General features: G+C 40.8%; 1 protein-coding gene across 1 annotated transcript; it reads left to right on the top strand.

Moving 5' to 3' along the window:
* Window positions 1-2744: 2744 nt before the first annotated feature.
* LOC131880780 (DNA excision repair protein ERCC-6-like 2) lies at window positions 2745-6652 on the top strand. The gene is made up of 2 exons (XM_059227476.1): window positions 2745-3103; window positions 3655-6652. Exons 1-2 carry the CDS (start codon window positions 2813-2815, stop codon window positions 6541-6543), a joined length of 3180 nt encoding a protein of 1059 aa, XP_059083459.1. The 5' UTR covers window positions 2745-2812; the 3' UTR covers window positions 6544-6652.
* The last annotated feature ends 8551 nt before the right edge of the window (window positions 6653-15203 follow it).

Below are 15203 nucleotides of genomic sequence, written 5' to 3'. Positions count from 1 at the left end.
ATCTTCCCAGGGTCACAAGCACGGCCTCTTGGACCATGTACTTAGGTTTGAGAAAGAACCTTTGGCTCCCATATCGATTCTTTGCAGGGTGTTCTACCTCCCCAAATCTCGAAACCACTTCAAACCCGACCGTTACAAGTATTGCATGATAGGCCGTTTCACCCAAAAATAAACCCAATGGACCGACCACCTTTCACCATTTCCTGTAGCCACTTTTTCCATGACTAGGTTGGTCCAGCTGTTTTTGAACTTCTTCGCCGGTTCGGCAAATCTCACTTGCAGGCTGGGCTGAGAAGTTATTAAAGACTATTATCTTCCACCTGGCAAAATATGGCGGCAGAATAAGGCAGAAAATCATGCAAAAAGGTGATAGACAATGGCAAAAAATAGAAAGCTTTTGACACTTTCAAAACACTTTTTTTGTTATACTTGCAAACGTTCAAGTCTAACTGTACACGGGAAGCCCAGGCCATATCTTGCCAAAAAAATGGCCAGGTCTGAAACATTAGGCATGGACCAAAAATGACCCAAAATTGTCCTTCCTGGAACAGGCAATTTCACCTTCTGGCAGTGCTGTGGGCTAATAACAATGAGTCTAAATTGAATTAAGAAACAATGGTTTCTAAGTGAGCAAGAGAAAGTAGATAGTGAAGTGTCTACGAGTATTGCAAACAAACATTAATTCTTTTGTAGATAATAGTTGAGTGTCAAGAAATTTTCATCTATGCACTAAGGCTTTTAAAAATGCATTTGGGCAAAACTCTTTGCATTATTGGCGCTTCAAGTTCAAAATCTACCCAAATATATTAACCATCTTTAAAGGCTGGATTTTGCCTGATCTGATAACATGTGGTATGGCACTACCTGGGCAATGGTTGATTTTCAAGCAAAATCCATTCATATTCTCGCTAACTCAGGCAATTGATTATTTATAGTCAAGCGAAATTTAGTGATTAAATTTGTTGATCAATACAACTCCATGGCCTTGGCTCTCCACCTAATACCAGAAGGACATTCTAAAAGTATAATATTTATTTGTGCTAGATACTAACTAATTGATCATCAAATTCAATCATTTAATTCAAAAATATACAATAATAGCAAGTAGATTAAGGGGATAAATAAAACATCGGACTGAGAATGTACAGTGGCTAAAGCAAATTTTTAATTCTTAAGAGTCTTAATATGATATGTTGCGTTGAATATATGAATAACATAAATGGTACTTGCCTCCTAACTGCTTGCCTTTCTGAAATAGGCTTCAAGCCAGTCTCACTCTGGTCATAAAGCCACAAGTTCATGGCAACGCTGGATGTTGCAATCATAATACACAGTCAAACGGACTTTTAGAGCCCGATTTTAGTACTTTAGTTGCGTGACTACAAAAATGTGGCATTGCGGTGGATGGAAGCTTTGATTTGGTCCTTACTGCAATGAGGAATGATCTTTAAAGGTTGAGTGATTCCATTTTTTACCTACCACGGGGAGATAAAATAATGTCACAGGGCTGTTTGGTCACTCTTAGGCGGCTTGGGCTATCTTGAGCCACTAGATGTATTTTTTCCTTTTTGAGCACAACCATGGCCTTAATCATGAAAGTCATAGTTTTGAATCTTAGAATAAACTCTTTGGCACACATTTCACTCAAAAAGATATCAATTACTCACCCATAAGCCAAATATCTGCTTTTTAAGTTTCTGTCATTAAATCTACTGGCCGGCTCCTCTGGGGCTCATACTATTGCAGCGGCAAAGCTAAACTCACTCTGATAATCAGTTCCATCAGTTTAACACGTTTATCGTACATGACGCTCAATTTTTTTTTCAGGCAAATAATATATACTTTTTTCAATGAAAAGTGTGGCAAAGGGTTGATTTTTTTTTTCAAAACAATTGTATTCATAGTTAAGGCCACGGTAGGGCTAAAAATGGAAAAAATACATGTAACGTCTCAAACTAGTCCAAGCCGCCTAAGAGTGCCTGACTGGCTCTGTGACACTATTTCACCTCCCTGCGGTAAGAAAAAAAGGAATCACCTAATCTTTAAATATAATTCCTCATTGGTTTCTTTTTAGGCATCTACCACGGTAAGATGTGCGATGCTGATAACAAAGTTACAATTGCAGTTATGAAGCCAATGAATTGATGCCTTTTTTCAACCACCCTGACATTTTTAGTTAAGCCTGTTCTCTGTTACTTTCAAAATAACAAGACTAAGCCAAGCCAGCCATATGCATCATTTGTTCTATGATTATGAATAGTTGTTATGTATGTTTAAAGTTGAAGATGGCATATTCAGCTTTATACATGTGTACATAGCAGACATCCAAGAAAGTCTCGTGGACTTATGAAAATAGCCTTGTTTACCTTTTCCCTAAGAGTAAGGTCTTCAAACATGTTTGCTCACGTAGTCATGGTTAATGATTTTTGACAAGCTATCACACTATTTTAAGTTTGTGAACTGAGAAAAGAATCTTTGAAATTAACTCACCTAAGGGGTGCTTGTCACATTTTACAGACATAGATTCAAGCTTGGCTGGTTTCACCCATACAAGTCTGATATAGTTTCATTATCATAACACTCAATCCCTATCTATGCAATCAAGCCAGTGTCAAGCAGGACACATATTAGGTGGGGATAGAAAATAACCGTGATTTTCTTTGGATAACTATTGTTGTTGCGGATGGCATGATTCCGATCAACGCAGTGCTACAAATTGATAATCACGCAACTAAAGTACCAAAATCGGACTCCAAAAGGCCGTTTGATAGCAAACTATCCAATATTCATAAAATGGATTATCTTTGAAAGAATGTCCAGCTCCGAGAATGAGGAGGAGCGGACGGGATTTGATTGGAGTGAGCAAGCTCAAAATGAGGTGCGACCCGCGGCCGGAGAGTTCAGCGAGGCTCATCCGGGTTCCGACCCATTTGTCCTGTATGCCCAGGAGTCGATCCACATCACTGTGGCTGCACCTTTGAATGCCCTCCTGCGCCCTTATCAACGGCAAGGGATTCAGTTTCTCTTCAACGGGCTCTTTGGCGAGCCTCAACCCGCTGGTTGTCTATTGGCCGATGACATGGGATTGGGTAAAACCGTTCAGGTACATACAACAATCAAAGACGAGACGTTTTCACGTTGACGTCATCAATTTCAGAAGCTGTCGCCATCTACCGTTCAAAAGGCTATTTTCCCTATAACTATTGTATTTGAAAAGCTAAATTGGCACTATTCTTGGGCGTACTTAGAACTCATTAAATATCATTAACGTAAACTACAAACATAATGCTCTAACGCTTCACTAGACTCCAATGTCTAAATCAGTCCCAAAAAATTACGTCAGAAAATGGTGTATTTTTGCCGATGAGCCGGAATTTGTCGCTCAACCGAAACGGAAAGCCAGTATCTACTCACAGAGATTTCATTCCTTAACTTATTTTGAATATCTATAATTCTTTATCACTATTTCATTAGGCATCCAAGGCAGAAACATCGAGCCCCTCTGTCATTAACGGCCAACATCGGTCAATGGGTTTTGAAGGGAAAATCTCTACCAAGTTGTGGGAGGGCGGACCTTTTTTAACACCACATTAGGCGGACAGAGCGGCGAAAATCTCGGGCATCTTCAATCAGTTTGTGCCATTCTGCTTGCAGGTAATTGGTCTGCTGTCGGCCTTATTGGGCAAGACTCACGTTCGTGATCCAGATTGGGTCCACTGTCGTAATGTTCGTATTGGTCAGTCTCAAGTTCGTCGCACCTTCCTGATCATAGCCCCTGGATCCGTCTTGGGCAATTGGGAGAGTGAGCTCGAGAGATACGGTTTCTTTCTGGTCGAAAAATTCCACGCCCGGGATCGGGATCGTATTCTCCGTCACACCAAATCCGGACGAGTCGAGATCCTCTTGACCACTTTTGAGACGGCTCGTGAGGCTATTGACCAATTGAATACGGTGGATTGGGACGTGGTGGTCGTGGACGAGGTCCATCGCATCAAAGAGCCCAAAGCCCGAGTCACGCAAGCCTTGAAAAGCTTGAATTGTCGCCGACGGATCGGCTTGTCCGGCACTTTGTTGCAAAATAAGTATGATGAGCTTTGGTGTCTTTTGGATTGGGCCAATCCAGGATGTTTGGGTTCGCAGCAATCATTTGCCCACCGATTCAGCCAACCCATCGAAAAAGGTCTTCGGATTGATGCCAAGAAAGTGGAATTGGCCCGAGCCAGACAACTTCAAAGCGACTTGAACAAGTTGAAAGAGAAATATGTCCTGCGGAGAACCAAGGACAACACCATCCGGGACCAATTGCCCAAGAAAACGGATCAAATCGTTTTTTGCCATCCCTCACAATTCCAATTGAGTGTGTTCAAAGCCTTGCTAAACAGTGACGAAATGCAGTTCGTTCATGATGGGCTAGAAATGTGCGGATGTGGACGACAACCTGAGCGTCAAGCGCGACATTGTTGCCTCAAGGTCTTTGAAGGCAATGACCAAAACTTGAGTTGGGTTCAAATCGTGTTCACGTTTCTCCACCTTTTCCTCAAGGTGGCTAACCACGTATCGCTTTTATTACCTTATCACACGTCCTCGGAGATCCAGAGATCCGAGGCTGAACGCTATTGTCAGATTGCTTTCCGGGAAACGCCAGAGTTTTTGGATGCCTCCTTCCGAAGTCGATTCGAAGAGTTGAGCAATCCCAAATATAGTGGCAAGATGCAAGTATTAGTCAAGATGCTGAAGGCCATTGAAGAGGAGGAAGGATCATCCAAGGTCTTACTGTTTAGCTACTCCACGCACGTCTTGGACATTCTTGAGTCTTTCGTGCAAAGTCAGAACTACGAATATCGGCGATTGGATGGATCGACTCGGATGGAGTCCCGAATGGAGCTGGTCAATGAATTTAATCACAATCCGGACGTTTTCCTCTTCTTAATCTCGACCAAAGCTGGGGGTTTGGGATTGAATATCACATCAGCCAATGTAGTGATTGTATTTGATCCGAATTGGAACCCTTCCCATGATCTTCAGGCTCAAGATCGAGCCTATCGATTGGGTCAAACGCGAGATGTGCGGGTTTACCGCTTGATCACGGCTGGAACCGTGGAGGAGAACATCTATTTGCGGCAGGTCTACAAGCAACAATTGGGACGAAATGCCATGGATGGTGAAAAAGCTAAACGCTTCTTCGTGGCCGTCCAAGGTCAAGCCAAAGGTGAACTCTTCGGCATCAAGAATCTCCTGAGCGTACGCTTCGAAGGTAAGTATCTCATGGATGTGATTCTCGACCGTCAAAATCAGATGAACAATCTCGTCAAGCGCTACCAGAACTATCAATTGGTTGATAATTTGTTGGACAAGTCGGAACACGAATCCAAGACCGAAGACGATGCTTCTTTTTTGGAGGAGCTCATCACGGATGATCCAGACGTGATAGTTCCACGTAAGTCCGGAATGGCAGCGGTTTTAGAGTGCACTCAAGTGGTCCAGTTCCATGCCAATCACGAATTAGTGGGAGGAAGCAAATTAGAAGATCAGATTTCCGCCGCTGCGGCCAAAAGTGTTCAACAGGGTCTATGCGGGGAGGAAGAGATGGCGTGGGAAAATGTAGATTATTACCTTCCAACCCAAGTCTTGGACGACCCCAAAATCAACGAAGGCTCACCTTTGACCCAACCCAAAGCCTTGAATTTGGAGCCCAAGCGCGATTTCGACCAAACTTTGAATGAAGTTCAACGTCAATGTCGCGTCTTGAAAATGGGAAATGGATCACGGGTTCTCTACGGGCAAACTCCTCGGACAATTCAAGACAGGGATTTCCGAAACATGGCTGATTTTCTGGATTTGTCAGTTGAGGCCTGTGCTCAACATGTTCTTCAATTAGATCTTGACGGTCGATTAGAACTACTAGAAGAGTTCTACTCAAATTCTGGGGTTCCTGATGTGAGTGGATTATTATTGAATGTTCGACGCGATCTACAAAATGCAGAGGGGGAGACAATTCACACCCAACAAGTCAACAAAGATAGTGCCAAAAAGGTAAAGACACCCGTTCCAAAAGAAAATCAAATGTCCTCACCGACAGCAATCGAAAGCGAAGCCGACATGCCTGATAAACCTCAAAAACCGGCTCCAAAGCAAAGATATCAAGTGTTGCATTTGAGTTCGTCGAGCGAAAGTGACGAAGAAGAAGAAGAAAGGATCGTCAAACCGCCTCCAAAGCAACGATACCAAAGGTCAAAGGATGCGAATCCAAGGCCTATGGAAGTGACTCGTATCAAGCAATCTCGCTCTCTGAATGACGCTGAATTCAATTACGAATCGATCTTGAATTCGCCCAAGAAGAGCAAGAAGCGACCGCAATCTCACCTCGATACCGCGAGGGTTCAAGAAACGGGTTCGAGGTCAAATGAAGATTACTCAGTTTTATTGAATTCACCTTTGAAAAGGTGCCATGATGTGGGGGATTCGTTGGAGACCTCTGAAATTAAAATTGAAGGAAGTTTGTTCGATCTCTGGGTGCAAACAGGGAAAATCAAGAAAAAGTGACAAATCATCTTCAAACTGATGATCTTATCTTTTTAGATATAATAGTGTTGTTTTCAGAATTCTGAATTCTGTTTCTCATTAGAACGAATATATTTTGTGGTTTTTTTTAGTTACCACTCTCATTTCTGTTCAGTTTTGAATATTTTTTATTCTGAAGCTCTTGTTGGACTTCTTAGCTTTGGATGCTTTTGTTCGGAAGTTTTATCCGCGCAGACTTTCTACAATCACCCAAAGTCAGTTATGCGTTATTTTTTTCGTTCGAAAACGGAATAAGAACATCCTGGATTGGGACAAAGCTCATCGATGCTTTTGAAGACGTACAGTATCAAATACCTTTCGAACCTTCTCAGAACACTGTACAATCCCCGGTAAAAAATTAAACGACATGAATTGCCCTTGGGATAGTGGGCAAGGTCAAGCACGGTAAAATATCTGATCTTGCAATGAATTAGAATTGGCAGATACAGATTGGCCTTGTACGTAAGGCTGGTCTGGGATTGTGTTTAAAAACTGATCCAAGTCGGCTTAAAACGACGGCATTGGATCATCTAATATGTAGAACTGTCGAAGGCAGGATAGTAAAAGATTATATAGGTTAGGAGCTATAGAATAATCTCATGGATATGACTTGTCTAGTTTCATTATGACTAGACTGTAATCTCACCTCACAAGTTATACCGCTACGGTCATTATCGTTAAAATTTAATCCCGGATTAGCGCATCGTCTATGAATGCATTTAAGAACATATAAAATAAGCTATCTTTCATGTCTTCATTGAGTTCTACAAAATCCTAACTGTTTTAGCCTCTCCCAATAGGAGAGGTTACGTAAGTGTACTACGTGTAAAACTTCGATGGACCTTCTCTATTCTTTGAAGTCCTGCAGAGCTCATTGGTGCTCAAACAGGAGATGCATACTCCACATGGGGCTGGACAATAGATTTGTAGAGAGTCCGCATGGTTATTGAACGAGGGATTTAAATGTTTGGTAATTCCAATCGCATGTCTGAAGGGCCCTTGCCACCTTGAGTTCAATGTGCTTATCGAATTTACCCGTATCCTGAATAATCACCCCCCGATCTTTTGCTGGCTCAACTTGTTGAGTGGGATTTCCCCCACTATCTAAGTATTTTGAACCTATGGGGATATTACCGAATGTCATAGGAAGGGCTCGGATTTTGTTTTTGTTTTTAAGGGCCACAAATAATTTATTGTCACGTGAAAAAAAAGATCTCTAATGCAAAGCTATAAGCCGTTTCAAAAGCAAAAAAGCCAAATAAAAAGACAATATTAAACGAAGTTTACAAAAGTTTGAAGAAATTACCAAAGGTTTCAATACATTTCATTATTTCAATGTCTTTGAAATCAAAAGGCCTTGAAGTTGTCCCCTTACTTGGTCCCCCCAAATTAATATCCTAAACCATGCAAGTTTCTAGATCCAATTTGATTCGTTTGGGTGCTTTATTTTAGTTATCTGTCAGGGTGAATAGACCTGGGCTAAAATGCAAATGTTTTACATTTGCTCTTTTGTGTGTAAAGTATTGACTGTTTATTAGCATTTTTAGGAAAAGCCTGAGCTTTTGCCAAAAAGGCAAGCAGGAATAATATGAGAATTAGAGAACAACTACTAGATTGCAACAAACCAAGAAGATTGAGACAATGGAGTATTTAAAGGAGGTGCATGAGGGATCTTTTTCTACGCATCTTCAAAAATATGTGTTGAACTTTTTCCTCAACCAGAATTCAGAATCAATTTTACGGAATGTTCAGGTTTACAATTTTGAGCCCTCCAATCCATTTGAACACATAGCAAAAAAAATTACACACTCATTTCTTGCATCTTCATTCGCATCCTAAATTTTTAATGCATAATTTTGATAACCTTAGTGATAACCTACTCGTGCATCCAAAAAATGACAAGAGTATAGGACATCTTTTAAAGGTCAAGGTATTCCTTGTAAAAGGTAACATTACTATTAGAGATTACTCTGACAGCAAATGCAAACATCAAGAGCGCAAGTTGCAATTATCGTTTAGAGTTTTTGACTGCAAATGGTGGAAAAATGAAGAAAAAAGATTGGCCCAGTGATAACATTTTACTTTTTTTCCTTAGGTTTGATTTTTCCCGGGCTTTTCGAACCGCTGAGGGGAATGTAATCCCCAACACTGTTTTGGTGTAAAGAGTTGAAAACTCATTTAATTCTTGAAAATAACCTGCATCTTTTTTTCATGAGCATCCTTCTTTTGCTGAATCATCAAACCATGAATTTTAGAATTCCTTTTTTCGCGGGACATAAAAATTCTGACCATAAACAACCATGTCTAGTTTATTTTTCACTGTGGCTAAAATGCCTTTTGTAGCAAAGAGAGAAACACCCAAATACACCCTGGCATTTTTCTACCCAAAAAATGAGGAACATCTTTGACTATTTACTTTATGTGATTCTAGCTCAGAATAAAAACTAACATCACTACAAACATGTCAAAACTGGAATTTTTGAAAAGCATCTCAATAAAATTGACGTACCCACCTGGGTACCGCTGAAGTTGAAACTAGGATGAGATCTAGTGTTTTACTTCTGAGTTATATGGAACTTAATAACTCCATTTTCATCCGTTTTAGGCCCGTAATTCCCATGTAACATCCTATCTCAAATAGCCAGACAAATCATTTAGAACTGATATGTAACAAAAGTAAAAAAAAAACATTTTTCTAGGACAATTTCAAAATATCTCAAAACGCTTTACAACAAGTTTTGAACCACACTATATGTTGTTTGTTTTTGAAGACATAATTTCGAAATGCCTATGTAGCATTAAAGAAGCTAAGTTCATCTTTTCTTATAATAGTGCCTACAAAACTAGGGGAGCGTCACATATTTGAAAGAAGACCCCCCAATCTTATGCCAACATTGGTGGGACGAAAATCCTGCTCTGATTCTTCCACCAAATCTGGATCTCTCCGTATCACCTTAATCCTGGCTTCTTCCGACCAACTGTCGTTCCATAAAGACCTACCAGGTAGCGATGGCGAAGGACCTTTAGATCTTTCCGATGAAACATTAAATAGGACTGTAGTTTTTAAATTCTTTATATTCTGAGTTTCACGTGACCACATGGGTACCTTACTACCTCATGGGCATTTTCTTTCTATCTGACAATATTTTACAACAGCTGAAACATTTTCTCATTTTTGATTGGTTGGATAACAATACTCCGGATATAGTTAGCTGCTGAGTTTCAGGGTGACGCGATTGTCTCATCTTTTTCTCTTGAGCATTGGGGTGACCATTTGCTCCGAGATGAGAAATTACTCCATTTCCATCTCAACAAACATGTTTGCATTCGTAAGGCTAAAAAACTGATTCCAAAAATTGTCGTTTTTCAACAAATCTATGATTTCTATTACTTTCCTTTTTTGTATACCTAGTTCAAAGTAGCTGGAGGACTTTTCGAACTATTGCTCTCAAAATGACAGTAAAAGACTTGATTGACTAAAGTTACTTTGTACTTGTTGCAAAGGCTCAGTAATGGACTTTTCAAAACAAAAAGTGAACTTTTTCAAAAATCAATTTGCTGTAAGATAGTAATCGAACCTTTCTATTTGTGACGTTTGTCTAAAACTAACAAGTTTATCGCTAATTGTTGATTTGGCCAAACGGTATGGCACCATATTTCAATTGACAAAATAGCAAATGTGATTATGGTTCAACAGATCAAAAGTAAATGACAGCTTCATTATTCTAATAATTCAAAATAACCCTAAACCATAACCCATAAAATAACTATGCAATAACCATAAAAATGATAGCCATAATCCAAGAGCACTTTTATTTTCATGTTTTATATCCATCCATTTTAATGATAATTAACTATTTACTATTGCCTCCTTTTGCATGTATCAAACTTGATATAGTATTTCTTGAGATTTGTTTTTCTTCTTTTTAATGGCAAATGAAAATTTATGATCAACCCATTAACAACTAACAATAGCCGTTCTTAAAAAGGGATCAAACGGGAAAGGCTCTCTTACACACCTGAAATCAGCACTACTCCAGCTGTTCCTTTGTTCCTTAACTGTGGGTTTTCTGAAGAGAGATCATTTTAAATGTAATTGTTAAAATGAGAGCTTCAGTTCTGGATTTGGAGGCACCAACAAGGATTCAAATCTACGCCATCTCTGCCTGGTTGAACCTTTAAAGTAATGCCAAATTTTATATATGTATAGAACCACTTTTTAAAATCGGGTAACCAAAAGAACCCATTGTTTCCAAAATGAACCCAGTACTGACATGACCCGTAATGTGTATCTAGCCAACCAAACTCCACCCAAAATCCGTTATACAATTCCCTACAATCCACGCATCATCTCAGGCATTTTCTTGTTTGTTTGGATTTTCACGGGCTTTTCTAACCGCTACATGGAATGTAATCCCATTTGTTTTATTGATTACTTGTGCTTGAGCTCAAAAATGACCAACACCAAAGTTTCGGCTTCATAACTAACCACTCATAGGAGATTGAGCCTTCCACGATCTTGCTACCACTGTACCTCTTCAAGACGTCCTGCCACAACCAGATTGAAAACAAACCGAGAAGACACGTCTTCTCCTTTTTCGTGCGTTCAGTTCACATTTGGTCTCGCCGTGGTGAAGTCGTGAGTGTTTGTCCTCCCCATCCTCGTTCTCTCATTTCAACTCTACAATGGGAGAAGGTCATGTGACTGACCGAAAACGAATCGTGTTCACTCAAGCCCAATGTCTATGGCATGTTGACATATAATATCCATCTTCCATGGACAAGAGGCTGTGTCATTGGTGGGTGCTGTCCTTACATATTTTGTGCGTGTGCGTGTGTGTCTAATCCATTAGTAAACAACCCTCGACTATCTTTTTTTTTCGACTGACTCTGGCATCCCACCAATTCATATTAGAGCCCAGACGTCATCTTGATCAAGGGATTAGAACTTAGACCTCAAGTACCTGAGCAATTGGCTCGATTGACAAGATTTTTGAGCTCCACTGAACGATTGTCTTGCAAGTCAAAGATCATTGTGGGAGAGGATTTAGGACCTAACATGTGGGATTGTACCTTTGATGAGAGAGCATGACAAACATGTATGGCAACTGAGACCTAGAGCTCCCATTGGTTACGTAAAACGGTGCCTTGAATGGGTGTGATGATGCTCACAACATCACCCTCCTATGTCAAGGAAGACTAGAAAGTCTCGGGTTTTCTGTCTGAACTTTGAACTTGAAATGCTGAACATACTTCCAAAACAAGATCCATAATTCTACCTGCCTAACTTCCATCTCCCCCGAGTAGATAGAGGAAACATTATTATAAACGGTACTAGCGTCCAAATAAGGACGTAATGGAATACACGGATCTGTTTCTGCCCTCTCTGCTTCCTTCATTCAGCTCCTCAACCCAGTTGAATTGAATTTTGTTCATGGCTAACCACATGTCTAAAGAGCCTTGGGTGAATTCTCTTGAAAAAAATCCTACATCCTGGAGATCACAGGCGAAAACCAGGGACGTGAAATGGGTTGACTCTGTTGGTCAAGCGGTGATGTTTTGAAGAGCGCCAAGTAAAGCTTGGGATTGTACTTTTGGTGGGTGTTACTTTATGAGGCAATCTCTGTGGGTTCTCACTTCAAGCACGTGAATTGCCCGTTTCCAAACATTGATGAAGTCATTCTAATCAGCGAGAAGAAAGTGCTCAACATCTTTGAGCTCTTGCAGGGTTCTTCAAAAGTGCGAATCCGAATCGAAATTGAGACGTATATCAATGATCTGAATCTTACTGAGGGGCAAGACTAGGTTTCTTTTGGCAAGTTGTGCGCTGGATTCCATTTCGATCTGATCGATCAGGGAACTAATCAAAACTCGTTCCAATCACTCGTATGTTTCGAGTGATCTTAAAAGAAACCCCCTGACATTCCATATCGGTTATCTTTATAGCATCCGGGATCTCGCATTTGCCAACATGTTGCATGGATAATGACCAATAAACAGTTGATGCCCTCCTCTCTTATTGGCACCAACAACTAACTGGAAAGAGAGAGAGAGGTGGGTCGTCAATGAAGTCACCTCCAACCCCCTTCTCGTTACACATCCTGAGGAACGAGCCCGTGTCCAAATGAAGTGTGATTATGAGTGACGCACCCGGTGATATCTTATTCAAAAGAAACTGCTTTGAAAAGACTCAGGCTGGACGTGAAGTGAACAATAGAAGAGCGGACGAACATCATGCCTGCCTCGACCCATAATTTGGGGGGAAGTGAGGCTGAAAAGAGTCCTCATCACTCTCCTCCACCCCAAGTACAAGATAGGTCCACTTGGGCCAAACTTGGTCATGGTGGTCGTTGGGAAGTGGGCGATCTTGAAGATTCGAGCCACCTCTCAAATGGACAACAGCCGTTAATGAGTCTATACGAGAGCTTTTGTATGCGGTAAGACTCACATTTTCGAGTTGAGATGATACGTTTTCTTGCTTGGGGAAATCTGTCCTTGGATTGGCTTTGTTTCTACCATCCACCAAATTTGTTTTTCAATGTCTTTAAGAGGGTACCGCAGGGTGATGAAATTGAACGTAACCCCTTTTATCCGAGGCCAAGTAAAAGATCAATGGGAGGGGCAAACTTGGTCATTAGGTGAGTGAGTTTATTCGAAAAAGAGATTGACTGAACCATTGATTTGAACTCGAACAACAATGGACTTTATCTTTCCACTTTAGAAGAGCAGTCACATTTTTGAAAGAAGGAAAATTATCTAGAGCAGATTTCTGGAGAATTATTATTAGCTAAAGAGGATGAGACAAAAATTTGAAACCTACGTCAAACCCCCATGCCTAACACAACTTAATGGACGAAAAAAATGGAAACTATGTGGGCACCAATATGTACAATGCAAATACGAAATTCACCATTCATTTCAGGCTCTCACCTTGTTTGTTCAAACAGTACTCTGATATTAAGCCAAGATAGTAATGTGGTGCCGAAACTACAACAAAAATTCACAATGTGCGTTGCCCGTGGTTAGAGCTCTTGGTAAAGAATAGACACACTGAGATTTTTTGGTTCCAGCAGACCATATTGTGTGTAATGGGGATGGATTGTGAGCACATTTAGTTACGTGATTCTCAAAATAAAGTTCGCCATGTAGGATGACCGTAGGTTGATGCCTTGTTTGATGGTTGACACAGATCAACGCCATATGAGTCCATCCACCCGCCACCCTACATATGTGCTCAAATTCAAAACTAGACTTGGTGTGGTGTCAATTCTCTCCCAAGAGCTTTAGTGGGGGATTTTTACCTCCGTTTCTCCCTTACATGTATACAGAAAACAATAGCAAGACTCAAAACCAGGTGCCAAATTTTATTCTTTTCATGATGGTCAAATTAATATTGAGGTGCATATCTCTTGATATATTTGCGTGAAGTCAAGTGTTCGCCAACTTGTGTTACTTTATTCATACTAGCCAGGGGCTTTAAGCGTTTTCGTCCATATACCACCTAAGACGAAAACAGGCTAACTTCTGAAAATATTCCTGGTAGCAGGCAATGAACCGTGTTGTATTTGTAAAGCCTTCGCTGAACATTATGCTACCCTTGGTTCGACCCCTATCTAGCCGAGTCCATGAAATACTAACCGGTCATTAAATTACAATGTGAGCTTGAATTTACCTCGCCTCTAACGGACGGATCTGTGGTCATTCTCAAGGGTAAGGTAAAAATTTATGATGGCTGTGATAATCGAGCGGGCATATCCCGTATTTGGCACTGAGACACACATCATCAGATGGCAGGCAATGACACAGAAAAAAAACACAAAATGTTCTCTCATCTTTTCCTTTTGTCATGTCTTAAAGAAACGGTTTTCACATGAGTGTAAAACAGGTAGAAGTGTGCACCGCTCAACCATTTGATCGTGTGGATGACATGCACTAGAGATATTGTAAAAGGGATTGATTAACATCCTTTTCCAGCCTTTAAAGGCTGCTGGTCGCAATGGTCGAAGAGCGAGACACAAAAACGCTTGAGCTGAAGCTTGATAATAAACGTATGAATAGAGAGCTTAAGGGGCCAGATTGGAAAGAGAGCCAATTCAGGCATTATGATTCGTCCTTAAGACGAAACCTCTCAAGTGCACATGAGGGTCCAGAAGCTTACGCTCGTACGTCTTTGTGTTTCCATCGTGTTTTTTTTCCAGAAGCTTACGCTCGTACGTCTTTGTGTTTCCATCGTGTTTTTTTTCGCATGGACAAGATTACTACTGATAGTGAAAGGATTGCATTGAATGTCTTTGTTGGTATGGTCCTCAGTTTGAATTGTGAGCCAAGTGCTTTTCCAATCGAGTTGTATGACAGACAATCGGGTGGCTTGGCATTTGTGCGTATCCTTGGACCAGCCTCTCATCAGATCTTGGCTCTAAGCACGATTGTTTATTGAGCTGTACGGTGGTACTACAGATCACAAGAAGAAACGAGAACAACAATAATTGTGTTGGGAATTGTGCCCGAAATGAGCGCGGCGTCCGCCTAGATTGGCGTTTTTCTCCATCCATCCAGCAACTTGGGTCAAGCACCCCTTTTGGTGGCGAGCTGGTTCCCTCCCGTTGGTTGAGCTTTTTGATTTTGTCAGTCGATGTCATATC

Source organism: Tigriopus californicus, chromosome 5 (genome assembly GCF_007210705.1).
Source record: "Tigriopus californicus strain San Diego chromosome 5, Tcal_SD_v2.1, whole genome shotgun sequence".
Classification (NCBI taxonomy): domain Eukaryota; kingdom Metazoa; phylum Arthropoda; class Copepoda; order Harpacticoida; family Harpacticidae; genus Tigriopus; species Tigriopus californicus.
This window is presented reverse-complemented; position numbering and strand designations above follow the sequence as displayed.

What these genes read in the sequence shown, in the direction of transcription:
- LOC131880780 (XM_059227476.1), top strand. Translation starts at nt 2,813, where the DNA reads ATGTCCAGCTCCGAGAATGAGGAGGAGCGGACGGGATTTGATTGGAGT. An exon ending in GATTGGGTAAAACCGTTCAG is followed by an intron (nt 3,104 to 3,654) that starts GTACATACAACA and finishes TTCTGCTTGCAG; the next exon opens with GTAATTGGTCTGCTGTCGGC.